Below are 16,301 nucleotides of genomic sequence, written 5' to 3' on the forward strand. Positions count from 1 at the left end.
ACAGATGTTTTTTGTTTTGGGGGGTGTAAAGTAAATTTATATCGACATATACATTTTTCTTTGTAATCTTCAACACGAACAAACCAGCAATCATTTTTATTGCGGAGTGCAGGGCTTGTATCAGGCTATATAATGGCACCTATTATTTTTTTCAGTACTTTCCTTCAGTGGAATTTTTTTCGATCCATGTATAAAATTCGTAGGGTGGGGACCGATGATACAATAGCCAAATCAAGCAAAATAATCGAGCATACTAATCATAAAACAAATGAAACATGCCTACGTACAGAAAATCTTTATGTAATAATTGCATATGATGTTTTAACGCTATAACGAGGTGCTTGGAAGTCACACTGTCGATTCTGGGGCAATATGTATGTACCCACAAATTTATAAGTACAAGCCTCAATTGAAACGCGATTTTATGACAACATTTGAGTTAATATTTATTCTATTTCTTGACGGTTGCGATCAAACATTCTTCTTTGGCTTACTGTAGCTTAGATTATAATACTGAGCAAGAAAAGTTGTCACATCTGAGGTATTCAGGGTATATGTGTCATAGGTCCCCGGGTCGTGTGCCATTGGACCCACCGGGTGGGGACCGATGACACGTTCGAGCAACAAATTTTGAACGTCCATAAATATTTTTTGAAAAGACGGATATCCATGTATATGTGCGCGATAGGTAGAGCTTGTATCAAAGTGCTGAGCCAGCAAAAGACCTGCTGTTTTCGGCTGAACATTTTGGGGCCAGCGATCATTTTCCAATTTTTGATCCATCGGTACCACATCTCCCCTATATATATAGTCCTATATATCCCTGGATAGTATATTGAAGTTCTGTACCTCCAAGAAGCTCTTCGAAAACATTCGTGCAAAATCGGGGTGTCGTCACCACCTAGAGCAGAGACGGGCAACATGCGGTCCGCGAGCTGGATCCGGCCCGCGACAGGAGTTTGAGCGGCCCGCAGAGGGTTCATACCCTGAAGGTGAAATTCTAATCTGAAAGTTTTGACAACTTTTCTGTGTCACAGAATGGATCCAAGTTTGCCAAACTGGGAAAGATTATCATGAAACTACTTGTTCTCTTGGGTCTACAATCTACGTACATTTGCAAGCAGACATGCCATGTCATGCCATGAACATTAACAAAACAATGTTGTGTTCCAAAATAACCGATGTTCAAGTGCAGTCTTTACTAAGGGTTTCTACATCCAACATGCAGGCAGAGTTCAAAGAACTTGTTGACAACTTCGATCGATCGCAGATGCCTGATCGAATTCAACAGCTATTGAAGTACATTAGGTTAACATATTCATTAAATACTGTTTTGGTCTCTATGCTTTTTACTTAAAGTTTACATGAAATACGATTTATTCCTTGTGTATGTGGATATATACGCGATTATTGTATCGATTCCTTAATCCGGCTCGACAAGTAGCCTACTTGATTTTCCCATATCAGGCCCACCGACCGGAGAAGTTGCCCACGCCTGACCTAAAGTATTACATAGGCCAACATAGTGTCGGCGGGGCATTGGTCAGGCTTTTGCAATCGTTCATTCCGCTTAGAATCCACGTTAATTGTGGCGCCTTGAGAAACAGCTTTGTAGTATTGAATCGTTGATACATTGTGTAGATTAGCATTGTGAAGCAGTGTCAGTTGCAAACAGATAAACCTGAAGTTAAACCTGATTTGGCCAAAGTCAAATCACACCTGGAAATGATCTACGTCACTGCTATGTAGGCCTACCATGTACCACGCTACCAAACGCTAATTATCAGATAATCTGAAACCGTATGAACTAGTGTGTGATCGGTTCATACGGTTTCAAACGCGCGAAAATCGATTTCACACCAATTATCCGGAGCGAATAGAATGTCGGATACTGGATAACTGAATACTGAATCTTCGCATTCACGCTTGCGAACTGAATGGTAATACATACGTCTTTGGCAACACCTAGCGACTAGAGTTTGTGCAAAGCAGCAAATTGAAAATCAATTGTAGGGGGTTCCACGCCGGTAAATTTGAGAGAGATGCTGAATCATGATTAAAATAACCTTGATAACGAGGAACACGTAATCTATCGTTGAACTATGTTACTGGCGGTTAAATCACTGCGTTTGGAGTTATTCACCAATGATACGTCCCAGTAAAAGGTAATATTTGAATGAATTGCCCACTTTTGCGGATTCAGAAATTATCACGGAATGGTTGTAACTACTTATAACAACCAAAATGATGGACCAGCGTTAGATGATTCATGGACAGCCGCGTCGAAAGTTGAAATATCTCCTCCGCCGTCTCGTCAACCGTATTCTCTTGGAGACTGTAGTAACTGATTAACGAGAATGGACTACATCGGTGACTCGAATTACTCAGCCGCACATATGGGCTTTATCGTCTTTCGGGTGAAGCTACGAGGAGTTTCCACGTATTCAACAGTTCATTCTCCATTGGACCTGGGCATATGGACGCGGGTGAGTCTTCGCGTAATATGCGCGCACGGTTGTAGTTAGTGTTAGTTTTGCGCAACCTATACAGTGGTATAGGATTTAGATGTTTTGTCAGCCGTTCCTATTAAGGAAGGCATATTTTCCCACCCGGCTTTGTTACAAAAATTCATTGATATTAACAAATAATGCTACCAGTTCGCTGATCTTGTAGAATTTCGCATAACCTCTCTCTAGAACCGATTCGAACCGGCTGAATCGGACTACTGACTTATATCCGTTATCGAGGTAATGACATGAACGAATGGAAAGGACATAAACCTTGCTGTGAACTGGTGTAAAGGCATTGGTATATTGCTGAGACACCACGGGCACTCATTTGAGCCAACGTTAAGCTATTGGTATTTCAGATATGACGAGGTTTAACGCTTCACATAGTTGCAGGCTGGATCCGATAGATTGTCGATTTGTGTGATTCTAGCAGCAGATGATTTTTATAAGATCGTAATTTCGACTCGAGGGTAAACACATATTCTGTCAATATGTCAAGACCATTAACAATTCATTCAAGCTACTTGCCCAAAAACCTCTTTTCGTTATCACATACAGTGCAATAAATAGGGTTAAACATTTCCAAGTTCCAGGAGGCAGTTGCGTTTCTATTCTGCGCACGGTATCTGACGCGGACGAATGCCGCATCGAGCTGGACGAGGAAGCATTGAAATCGGTTTTCGAAAATAACGACATCGCAGATCTTCCCGTGATGTTGCTTTCGGTATCCGGAGCGTTTCGGAAAGGAAAATCGTTTATGCTCAATTTTTTCCTGCGGTACCTCAGAAATAAAGGGGTGAGGCACTGTCCTTCTCGCGCCTTTCTGTAGATATATCATTTGGATGATAATTTCAGCATTCGGCCAGTAATTGGTTGGGGGAAGACAACATAAGCGACGGGTTCCCTTGGAAAGGCGGTAAACTACCGCACACTCAAGGAATCATGATATATGACCAGCCGTTCATTGTGGATGTCGACGGAAGGAAGGTATGAAATACGAGAAATTGTAATAGGTAATTGCACCGCAACATAGAGGCGCATATCCGCCCAGGGAACTTGTGAGCCAAACATGTTATTTAGTAATATTTTGATCAATTGATATAGGTATGCTTCGAGGCCGACAATTATCTATTTCTTCTACTCTTACCCTGTTATGGACATTTAGCCCCGCTTAAAAATCACTGCTCACCTTCGTCATGATTCTTCAATGTTCTATAACTACGGTAGGGTAGACGATGAGGGATCAATAACACTCATGTACCACATCAAGTTTGCCATTCCTCCGTGCGGTTTTTACATTGCTTTTCTTGCGCAAGCATTTGGAAGACTACTAAAGGCGACTGATTTATTAAATATTTTCTTGATAAAGATGAAATGGTGTCCCGACATTTAAGAATGCGACAAAAGGAAAAGCGGCAGTTTAGCATGCGACATTTCAAAATTAGCTCTAATTATGGTTTTAAAGTACTGTTCATTTGTTGTCGCAATGAACGGCAGCTCCGTCATTTCAACTGTGTGTTCTATGAAAATCTACCAGCAACGAGGTCAATGGTTACAGAAGTATGGTTTACAACCATATCAGTATATGAATAGGTAGCGGTAACTGTGAGATGTATCAATAAGTTTCGGTATCTGACCCCACGAATACCGTAACATAAATCACGCACTGGCTGAAGAAATTTACAGGTCATCGAATAAATTGTAGTGTCAAGTAAGCATATGTATATAAAGTGTATTGTGCTATTGGTGGTATTTTTACCCTTCTTGTTACAGCCGCTTGGGTTTAACTCCAACGTACCAGTCTTACCTAAGTCGGGAGCTCATTTTGCATGCATGCATTCGGAGTATCCATTGGTTTATTAAAGCAGTATATTTATTTTATAGACTGCCATCTTACTTATGGACACACAAGGACTGTTCGACAACAACTCTGACAAAAAGTTATGTACCCAGATATTTGCGTTCAGTACACTTATCAGTTCCGTGCAGGTCTTCAACCTGTCACAGCAAATACAGGAAAACGATTTGGAATGTTTACAGGTGATATTTCTGTTGCTTCATTCTGTTTGTTCGGTAAACGTAGTACAAATATGTGATTAACATTGCAACTACTTTCGCTTTTGAAAGCTGTGAGCTACAGACAAATGTATGTCAACCGCGTTCTCACATTCACTATTTCCGAATTACAGTGCTTCACAAAGTACGCGCTCATGGCCCAGGCAACAAATACTTGTCAGGGACCGCCATTTCAGGTTTGTTTGTCTCTATATGTTTTTAGAGTTTTGGCTGCTTCAGTTAATATTGATTGAACTGTTCTATGAAATTCACACCTATCTATAACCGTGGCTGTACTCCTGGGGTGTCAAACATGCGGCCCGCGGGTCGCATCCGGCCCACGAATCAATTCTTAGTAAATTGAAAAATACCAGCATATTTCTAACAAAGTTTTCAGTAAGAATTAAAGACAACAAATGTAGAACCTGTGCACATGCCACATTATACCCATCTGACGGCACTTTTGAAATTTCACTCTTTAGTCTAGTCCAGTGGTTCTCAATCTTCTTGACCTCGCGGCACCCTTTGGAAATGAAAAATAGTTCGCGGCACACCATCACAGGGGTTCTGAAGTTTTTTGGCTTTCGGCATCTGCAAACTACCAGAATACTTATTATCACCCAGTAGTAACGCTGACTAATGTGACGTCCTCTGCAGTCAATCCAAAAATGTCTCTGTACTTCCTTTCTTTTGAAATAAACTTCTCCATTTTAATATTTCTATATGTAAGCTTTTGTACGTAAAGCGTCCCTAATATAGCTTACGAAGCCGTGATAGAAAGTCGTCGTTTTCCTCGGGCCAGAATATCGTTCCTTCGTGCTTACAACAAATAGTACGTATTCAGACGAAAGAAAAAGTGGTCATTTTGATATACGACTTCACAGAAACTTCGAGCTGCCCTTATATAGATACTATTTCATAAGATTTGTTTGACAATAATTTTGCCCACTGCCGCATTGGGTCGGAGAGGTCAAGCACGATCGCCGCTAACGAATACGGAGGCGTAGGGTGTAGAGTAGGCTATACCAGGCTATACCATGCATTTCCGCACAGAACGTGTAGGACGCATGAGGATACGAGAGCTATACCTCAATAGGTCTACTGGCACTCACCCGCAGTTCAATTATACTTCCAATAAATCAAGCTTATAACCTCAGCGGCGAAGAGGCTTGTTGACTGATAAAATATGATCTACCTTACTTCTCAATGTTCATATTCGTCGACAGTAACACAACGTTGTGCTACTAGCATATATTTTAACGGAACTTCCGGCACGATACCTAAAAATCGCATTGTGGATGTTTGTAATTCGAATTTGTAAATGCGAACGTCAATTCCCAAAGCAGTTCATTTCTCGCTGGTGATTGGGGAGACAATGAGGATTAGAAAACTGCATTGTCAATGTCATACAGGAGTCACGTCTGCTCTTCTCGGCGATCAGTCGACGTATTGTGCAAAACTGAATGCAGCGTTCAAGGCACGCGATATGTCTGGTAAAGCGAATTCGAGGGGGTTATTGATTAACGGCATAACATCAATTTTTAATTGTCAAATGTACAAACTTCACATCAAGCTCGATTTAGATTATTGATCGCTTCCTATACACTGGCGTAGCAGCATGTGCTGACGCCCCTGGCTCTCGCCTAAAATGCCGCCCCCTCAGCAAATTTCGACATAGATTCATGTTCAAGCAATCTTGTCAATAAAAATAATTACAAATAATATGCCGTGTCTCAGCCTCGCCGTCTCAACGTTAATAAGGCCAAAAATAACAAAGACAAGAAATATAGCGAACGAATGTACTGTGCAAATAGAAAATCAATAGCCGCCTCAAATCAAAATCATCAATTCATCATTCATGGTAGAACGTAAATAAGACTTAATCAGTTTGAGCTTTGAGAAGCTCCTCACACAGCTCGCAATTGAAACACCAATGGTCAGATAAAGTTTCAGACACGAGCATAAATATGGTGTCAAATCAAGTAGCTTTGCATTAACAGTAAAACATCTAACGCTGTTGCACTATACGATCAAATGTGGTTTCACTGCTCCGCACCAGCCTCTTAACCCTTTTAAAATCTCAAGTTGAACAACTTCATATGATCATATCTTAATTTGTGTTCGTCCTAGAGGCCTCATATTGGTTTGTACGAAAAGCTTGCAATCTTCTGATTTATACGATCCCTAATTCGAAAGTATAAGGGATAACAATTTTCGCAGCTAACTCCAGAAAGTCCACCTCGTCGTCATAAGTGCTTCTAAAAGCGCTGGTGAATAAATTGTGACTTTCGCTCTGCAGCAGCGCGTGGGATTTCAAAAATCCAAACATATCATTTAAGTGGTGTATGCCGGTAAACCTAGTTTCAGCTTCAAGTTTAAATCTGTCCAAAGCTTGAAACATGCATCGTCTAACTTCTTCAACAACACTGAGGCCAGCATCTTCTGATTGCTCGCCACACATTCTCCATTTTCTGCGAACTCTCCGAACAATCGGCCTTGACGGCTATTTCGGAGTGGTTCCATCGCCATGTTAACATATTAATTCGTGTTTCCGGAATCAGCGCGACACTAGCTTTCGATTGAGACCTGTTTGAATAAATGTTAGCTCACGGTACGCTAGCTATAGGACTGCCAATTACGCTTCTTTTAGCCGGCTGTGTACACTGTGCCGAGCAAGATAGTGCAATGGTGATGCGTCCGGCTTCTTGATCGGTAGGTCGTGGGTTCGATCCCCGGCCGGGTCAGATCAAAGACTCGAAAACTGGTATCCGCGGTTATCCCGCTAGGGCTAGGCGCTCAGCAATCACGGAGGAGAAAAAAACGGGGGTGCAGACTAGATGACCTTAATATAAAGTCCGTATCGCATCTCCGTCGTCAAAGCATCTCGATGGTGCAGGCGAAAAAGAATGCCATCTCTCTCTCTCTCTCACACACTGTGCAGCCTCATTTTGCCGCCTCCTTGGAGCCTGCCGCCCCTGGCGCAGAGCCAGAACCGCCAAGTGGCTGCCACGCCACTGTTCCTATAGACTAGAATTACTCTGCGCATAATTTCAAAATTCCGAACAAATCGCTCGCGGCACACTTGCGAGACGTAAATGGCACACCAGTGTGCCGCCGCACACCGGTTGAGAACCACTGGTCTAGTCAGTATTAGGAACTCGTCGGTGACATTGACACCACATTCCGAGAAGGCAAAGGTGCACACTGAGTTTTATGGTAAAATTGGACCAAAAAGCAGTTCTTCACGGAAACAAAAACATCAATGCGAAATCTGTATATACAGACCACACGGAGGATATGATAGCAACACAAAGAATATAATTCAAATATCTGCGGTCGCACTACTATACCCATTCTGATTCAAAAGCCTCAAGAGCAGTGGTTTTCAACCTTTTTGAATTCGCGGACCCCCTTTTTCACCGTCACGGACCCTCGCGGACCCCTCAAGTTTTTGCTCAAATTTAGCTAAATTATGGTGAGACCGTCATCTGTCTTGTGCTAATATGAACGGTAGGCTTGTGATAAACATAAACAATGACTTTTCTTGAAAATAACATCATACTATTTATGTAGAAATTGGGTAGAATTTTATTATTTTAAAGCTAATTTTGCAGCTGTAATTCTTGAAGTACCTGGTCCTGAAAATCCGCGTCTTCGATTTGATATGAACGAGTGCCAAAAATCCATTTCCGCAAAGATAGGTGCAGGCTAATATAACATTAACGCGTAACGCTTCCGACGACACTTTTGGTGTTATCGCAACATTTGAGGCCCCCTAACGAAGAAAGATGTTTTAATGAACATATCAGGTCCAGCCTAGTCATTTTTATCTAGCATCTCACCTTGACGTTATTCTGGAATAGTGGTTTCAATCCCTTCATTGGGATTGCCAACGACTGTTAACTAATTTGATGACGCTGATAACTTCAAATCGAAAATTTTAATTTTTTCCACAAACCCGAACAAAACGTCCCGAAAGGGCAATATGTTTGTATTAGTAGTAGGTTATTGGCAATTTGGTAATTAAAATGAATTTACACAGTGGGATATTTCATGTCAGACGATTATTTTGATGATGTGAGTAATGAGGTTTTAGCAGTCGTGGACGAAAACTACCTCAGGCTTTTGCTTCCTCCAATTTATAAAATTACAAATTAGTTTATCAATCATTTTGCAATCATTTTGCTTCACGGACCCCCAGTTGAAAACCACTGCTCAAGAGAATCCCGAATGGTGATTGAATAGTAACGAACCGGTAACAGTTAAATCTCCAGCATTCCTCACAGCGCATACGCAGGTCGAACGCCACATTACGAGTAGAAAAACATAGGGAGCATAGAAATGTGCCAACTTTTATCGTCGTTAAAGTCAATGTTTTAACGGTTTATAACTGTATCCAGCCGGCCAATCATCGTATTTTAGCCAATTCCCTTTTTTGCGAAAACAAAGATGTTGCTAGAATGGAACCGCTATATGATCCGTAATGTTATGCGATATACCATTATGAATATAAGTTTGATAATAAAGCATTGTAGTGTAAACAAGGGTATGGATTTGAAGGTAACATTTTGGCATCATTTGAGTGGTCCGGCCCGCAAGCGATCATAAGGTTTTATTCCGGCCCGCGACCCAAGTTGAGTTTGACACCCGTGCTGTAGGCTACTCAATACTTACTCTTGACTAAGGTTAGGCAAAATAGAGTACCATAGAGAATCGATTATGGGGATTCAAATCACCTATCGGAGTACAACTCATAACAATATGAATAACTTGGAATGTTGAAATATTAGACATTCATGCAACAACAAATAAAAGATTGTCTGTTACAATAACTTATACCATGTTCGATAACTACATATCGTGTTAATTGACATTTTGGTTGACGAAATCCTTGTTATTAACCCTGCCAATAGCATAACTCCGTTATCAATCCAAATCTCGGATGTGTCGCATAGATTCCGATTGATAACTGATCGTTGAATAAAATAAACCGAAAAGCACGACTGCGTAAAGATGTCTTAATTAGTTGACAACTACGCTGTCTTGTGTAACCATGTTATGTATCAGACATCATTCTCCGTGTTGACGGATCTGTTATAGGCCTACATAGAGGTTTCTGATCGAATTTGATTTGTCTCTACCTCCTTTGTCCAGAAATTGATTTTCGTCGTCCGTGACTGGCAACAAGTGGAAGATCACGATTACGGACTAGACGTTACAGAAAAGGATGACGGGGAGATCGGGTATCTGGACAGCGTCCTGTCCTGCGCCTCGGAGAACAAGGAACTCAACTCGGTGAGAAAGCATTTGAAAGAAAGCTTCAGCGAGCTCAAGTGCTTCCTCTTACCTCACCCAGGAAGAAAGGTGGCGCTGGCTGGCAAAAAGTTTCCTTTCAAGGGAGAGCTCAAAGGTATTTATTTAACAATGGTACGACATGTCGTAACAGGCGCTATATATCAATATACCGCCACGATTATTGGGAACCTATACAAGCATGCATGCATGACACAGGCCACGCTCATGGTGTGATGAAGGTGCCTAATTTTGCAGACTGTATTCGAAGGTATCCAATGGCTGGATAACGCGTGCTATCATTGCACTTTTACCCCTACAGATGTGAATTGTAGGCCACTCCATTTATATTCTGGTTACGCCAGCGATATCAATTTATGAGGCGTACTGTATTCACTACAGCTATTGACGAAGAGTTTTTGACTGAGATTCAATCGCTCTGCGATTTCCTATTGAATCCGAGAAACTGTGTCCAGAAGAAAATATACGGAAACGTGATTACCGCCAACTCGTTGGTGAACTACGCAATCGCATGCGGGAGGGCGTTTCAAGCAGGAGAACTCCCGGAACCGCAGACTATGTTACAGGTACGGTATAAGCTTCCTCAATACTCAAGTCAATTACGTAACCAGATTTGCGATTAGATGGGAGAGAATTGTAAGTAACTATATGTTCTTCTCTTTCAAGAAATCTAAAATGTCCTCCGAGGACGCCAAAATGTCCTACTTTTTCGCAATTAGTCCTCCTACATAACTTTGAGAGCCAGGCGATCGTATAGAGACATTAAAATGCCTTAATAGTCGTGATGTTTTCTTTAGTCAACCCCTCAAAAATATCAGAAAAATATCCTAATTTCCCGTAATAATGAAAGCTGCTTCATCTTTTGTGACTTCTAAAAAGTGTCCTCTTTTTCTGGTCTCCGAATATGGTAACCCAAGTATTGAGGAATATTAGAGCTGAAAGAGTTGAGAGTGATGCTGTGAAAATACTGGTTAGATTAGTGCAAAATACATAATCATAACTAGGGAATCAAATAGTATAACGGTCGTCTTGTGTTCTATTTACGTTGCTAGCCGTAACCACGGCAATGTTGAGGTCAGATTGTGGTCATTCGATATCTTTTGTAGTGATTCATTGTCGTCTCGAGTGAGTTTTCGATCCTGAATTGCATTATAGCATATAGTTTATAGATATACAATAGTAAATGTTCTGTGAGCACTGAGCATGCTGTACCGTGTGGGCATACCTGTTTTTCACACTAATGTATTGTAATCTGACCCTTATAGGCTTCCGCGAAAGTCATGAATCTGCATTTGATGAACGCCTGCTTCGACGAATTCAATCAAATCATGAACAAGGTGAATTGGTTAAGGCTTTCGGTTATATTGTGTATTTGCAATTGAGGTACACTCCACCATTTCATGTGAATTTATATGCCTTGCTAGTTTATGACTACTATAAGTCACCGGTACACAGCTTACTGAGATGTTATATTGATTATACTGCCAATAATATTTGCCTATAGTATGCCCACATCATTGCGTCAACCATTCCAGGACGCTATGCCCTTGACAATACTTAATTGACTATTTATCATTTCCTTGATTAATAAAAACTAAGGATACATAGTGGGCTAATTCCTTCACTTCAAAAATCTGGTTTGAGAGCAATAACAATTTACGTTACTTTGTGTCTTGGAAATGAGCGGACGGATATATTGAATCTCTGATCATTATGAGTAATAAATATACAGGTAGTCAAAATATCCAGCATAGTTGCCCACATAGAAGTAGAAGCATTGCTCTAAATTTCTAGTAAACTGGGATGGCTACTTCCTAAATAACAATTGCACGACTGACACAAAAAGACGTTGGCCGTGGCACTATACAAAATCGTAGTTATTCGTGATTATATCAAGTTTCCGTGAAACAGGGGCTATTGGTAAAATTGCTTAGTATAGAATGGTACGTCCAGGTTTGTGGTCCTTATCTTTCATCGCTGTAAGGCAAAGTTGTGAAATTTTGTAAGTGCGTTAGCTTGCTATTGCTCACAAATGCGAACAGCACAGTTTACAGATACAACAAGATATTGATGCGTTTAGAGTTCAATCTACATGATTACCACTGTGATGCAATTTGACTCTGTAGGAATGCGAAAATTTCATGCGCGATCAAGATCTGACGACGGTGTTCAGAAAAGCGCAAATCGCGTCTCTCGCCTTTTACGACGAGAACGCGCGTTACGGGGAAAAACTCGACCGAGACAAAATAAGAGCCAATCTGGTTGTTAGAATGAGGATGCAGTTTGAAATCTTCGAATCAAGGAATCAAGCCCGCGCGGTAAGTAATCAAACTAGTTCGAATATTCGATGCTGTAGCCGACGCATATCATAATGGTGGAGCGTCCGGCTTGTTGGTTGGTAGGTCGCGGATTTAATGCGCGGCCGGGTCAGAACAAAGACCTGATTAGTAACACTGGTGTCCATGGCTTATCCGCTTGACGCTCAGCATTATCGGGATAGCGTGGAGGGTGGTGCAAAACCTAAAAAGGCTTACAAGGATGTATCTGATCATTCCTTGTCCAGCGGCATATGCACATCATGTACTCATGGTATGCATATATGCATAGATCGTGTGATTGTATAAACATGATGCAAACATGATGACTATAAGGCCATTAACTCGATAATTATAATCTTGATAATTACCTCTCTAAACCGGACTGCGTAGCTAAGATCTTCACTGTGCGTACAGGCACAGTCGAATAACATTCGATATCAATCGGACGCCGATCCACGCCTGAATTGATTGGACCTTTAACTGGCGGAAGAAATTCAATGAAACCAAATATGAACAAAAATCAAACCGCGATAACGAACTTTGTTCATGTAATGAAAACACAACATACATATGGGACCGAATCACGATTGATATCTTTGCCCACGACATCCATTGCAGTAATATGAATATTTATACAAGAAACCGTTTGCCATGCCTCTTTTGATAGTTTTCAGTACAGTAAGGAATCCGAACAGATTCAAAAGTAAAACCTATATTGCAAAGTATAATGTAGCAATCAAAATTATAGACCATGAAATTCCCATAGTAAGAATAGTAACATAGAACTTTGAAGTATACTTTACAATTGAATTAGAATCATTGATTCGAAAGACTGATCCCATTAGGACTAAATTCAAAACTAAGTGTGAATACTTCGTCTTATCTGCATCATGTTTATATATGATGATTTGAAATATAACCCTACCATTCACTGCCTCATTTAGGCCGAGATTCAATCCGCAGTGCGCGAGCGAGGCGATCATTTCGTGCGGAGCTACGCGGCTCAAATGAACGAGGTTAGTTCTCGATTCCGTACGCCATTTCAGTCCTCAAAAAGCCAACGTCTCTCTTCAAACAGGATACCAAAAATCGGATTCTCACTCAGCCGAAGTTCATGCAAGTACACCAGCAGCATTACGAAGAAAATATGCATTCGTTCATCGCTGAGAGCGAAGGAAAAGTTGGGTTCGAGAAGGCGCTGGAAATTATCAAGAAAGATTTCGAGTTCGCGTTTCAAGCTCTGTCGAGACAAAACGCGGAGAAGCAGCGATTCATCGCCGTTAAAACGGTAGGGTTGAAATATCCAGTACCCACGCACTTAGTGACTGATAGCGTCAATCGCTTGTCTTCAAAACATAAGGAAATGAGATAGTATATTCGCGACTAACTCGATATGAATAATCATAATCACACTAATATAAGTGCAATCTTTCGAAATATATTCAGTTATTGCGATGCGGGGTTATTCCACGTGATTTCTAGGACAATATCACTCATAATGCGATGCCAGCTATGCGAACTACTGATCAAGGGAAAAGTGAAAGTGTGAAAGTAAATAGTTTGTGGGAAAACTGATCAGGAGAAGTGAAAGTGCTTTTAAAACATAACTCCTGACTAAGTAGTGCAGGAGTTGTGACTGCTGAGTGCTGAGTCAATGTGAGTATAATTTACAAGTCTTGCGTAAGACATGAATTGGATCATTATAAAGTTAAATGCAGCATTCGAATCTAGCCGATATCAATCTAGCCTATATGTGGAAGAGACACTCGATAATGAAGCTATATTCAGCAAGCCAAACGTTCGCTGTTATCGACGTGACCGTTACAGTGTATCATTTTTGTACGTACAGGAAGGCGAAGACCGAAGACTTCAAGAATATACAAGTCAATGTATCGCTTACTATCGCACAGAGCTATCAAAAGTATACATTACCAGATTGCTCATGAACATATCTCATGCGTTATTCAACTAAACCTTCCCACAGTTGCTCAGTAAATACTCCGAAAGCGCCATAGTCAAGCGAAAGCATAAGGATTTCACCGCCTCTGCCATTCAGCGCCTACAGACTCTCGCGAAGGGGGCGCCTCAAAGAAGAATCGAAGAGTTTGAGCATCATCTTTTAGTCAAAATTGAAAAGGAATTTCGAGACGCGCAGCCTAGAATTGATCAAATGAAGGTGATTTGCTCCTAAATGTCATATACAGGATTGATAGGCCTGGTCTACCTGGTAATCCAATTTGGTGTGTTAGTTTATATTGATGCTCCGTACCTTTCACACCTCATTCCCTGTGCTCCTCGCCAGGCCTGCGCCTTTCATGCGTCGCGTTGTACATTTGTTATTATTTTAACAGGCAAAACTTCCGTTAATCCTTCTAGCCTATGTATATCTATAATATATATTCTTTCAGAAAATTCTTCTGATGACTTTGGAGGGCAAGAAGTCAGATATGGTTTCTGTGTACTTATCAATGATGTCAGAGGTGGGCTGCATATTTGGTGGCAGTGTATATGTGTGAACATGAACAATGAACGTGCCATACTTGCGTAGTTATTATTGGAAGTTTTGTACCATAGTAATTGAAGAACGTGTTTGTAAATCACCAGTAAAGCAGGGTTGCCATACCGTATCTATTTCTTGGATTTGTCCTTATTTTGATGGCCGATGCCATATAAAACAACACTTTCCTCATGTCTTACAGTGGACCGTATTTTGGCTTGCGTTCTTATTTTTGGCACTGAGGCTGTGGTTAGGACTAGGACGAAAGTGATGATTTTTTTTATTTCAGTCATCAGCTTACAAATTTTGGTTATATTTGATCCATGTCGTTTGCAACCCTGCGGGTATACTTTTCCGATTGGCTTTTCACAAGCTATTCGTATCGTGAATGAAATGTATGTGAAAATTCCGTTTCTTTGACGCACTTAATGCGGCATCATTTTCCTAAAACTTATTATTGCCCGTGGAGTTGGAATTGAACAACCATGTATAATATACCAAGCGCAAATATTTCTTGCCTAGAACATCGGGGATTCGTATGTTCTTCCTGAGATCCTAGAGGAGCAACACCAGCTAACAGTCGCTAATTTGTCGGCAGCGATGAAAAGCTACGATCAGATCGATGAAATTTGCTGGGACGCGGAATGTAACCCCACCGTGTTGAGTTGCGTTGACGAGCTGAAGATGCAGCTCGACGAGAAATACAACAACATCCGTGAAAGCAACGAGAGGAATAAAAAATTGTACATGAAAACGAAGAAGTCGGCTTTCAAGAAATTTGTTCAGAAAATTTTCGCGAAGTCGTGAAGTCGACCTTTTCACTTCTCCTATCCGATACATGTAGAATTATAAAAGTGAATAATATATTTCTATTGAAATCCACCGTATTATTTTCGGCTGTCACTCTTCAGGCGTAATCGTCAGCAAGTAAGTACAGATTTTAATAAAGCTTTATGTATTAACGGTTGTGTCACCAAAGATTACATCACCGACCTTGTTTCACCAACAGAAAGAATGTATTATCTAAAAATAATACATTGAACCAAAGCCTTCAGATCTATTATTCAATATATTTATTCTTATGACGTAATTCATGGCGATACTGTTGACATGCAAAGGTATTATGAAATCTGTACTAGTTGTTGACGATTACCCCAGATGAAAGTCAACAGAACATATTCGGGATTATTTCAATATCATAATATGATTTAATTTAATTTCATATTGAAATACCTCCATGAGTCTTTCCATATAGAATTACTTGAAAAATAGAATTTTATAGACTTTTTTGTATAGTGTGCTTATTTAAACTACTCGGTGTTTCAGCGCGTTACCCTGTATATTGAGTAACGGTTTACCAGAAGCAGAAACGAGACGACTATATGTGTAAGGTTTCGCGTTTGTCCAGTGTATCCCTAGGAATCATCAAATACCCTAGGACCAATGGTCGATCAGAATAATCCAGCACGCTAAACATTAAACATAATTCAGTAAACCAGGTATACACGTTGACAAAGAAAAATAATAGAGATGGTGTGAACGTGAGGTTCACGTTCCCGTTCTGTGTGTGAACCTCAGGAATTTAGAGGTTCACGTTCACAAACGAAC

At 40.7% G+C, this 16,301-nt stretch overlaps 1 protein-coding gene across 2 annotated transcripts; it reads left to right on the top strand.

Annotated features, from left to right (window-relative positions):
• The first annotated feature begins 2,012 nt into the window (after positions 1-2,012).
• Positions 2,013-15,979, top strand: LOC145454137 (atlastin-like). Of its 2 annotated transcripts, none has more exons than XM_080332159.1 (15): positions 2,013-2,486; positions 3,098-3,306; positions 3,366-3,497; positions 4,395-4,550; positions 4,700-4,762; positions 9,720-9,975; positions 10,260-10,444; positions 11,144-11,215; positions 12,005-12,196; positions 13,141-13,212; positions 13,275-13,484; positions 14,046-14,117; positions 14,181-14,372; positions 14,605-14,676; positions 15,216-15,979. In XM_080332159.1, the coding sequence occupies exons 1-15, from the start codon at positions 2,477-2,479 to the stop codon at positions 15,498-15,500; spliced, it is 2,178 nt and encodes a 725-aa protein (XP_080188285.1). In that variant the 5' UTR covers positions 2,013-2,476; the 3' UTR covers positions 15,501-15,979. The 2 variants fall into 2 exon arrangements, with proteins under 2 accessions (XP_080188285.1, XP_080188286.1); XM_080332160.1 differs by having other exon boundaries at positions 3,104-3,306.
• The last annotated feature ends 322 nt before the right edge of the window (positions 15,980-16,301 follow it).

Source organism: Botryllus schlosseri, chromosome 13 (assembly GCF_051294905.1).
Source record: "Botryllus schlosseri isolate E-star chromosome 13, Bs_hap1, whole genome shotgun sequence".
NCBI classification, from domain to species: domain Eukaryota; kingdom Metazoa; phylum Chordata; class Ascidiacea; order Stolidobranchia; family Styelidae; genus Botryllus; species Botryllus schlosseri.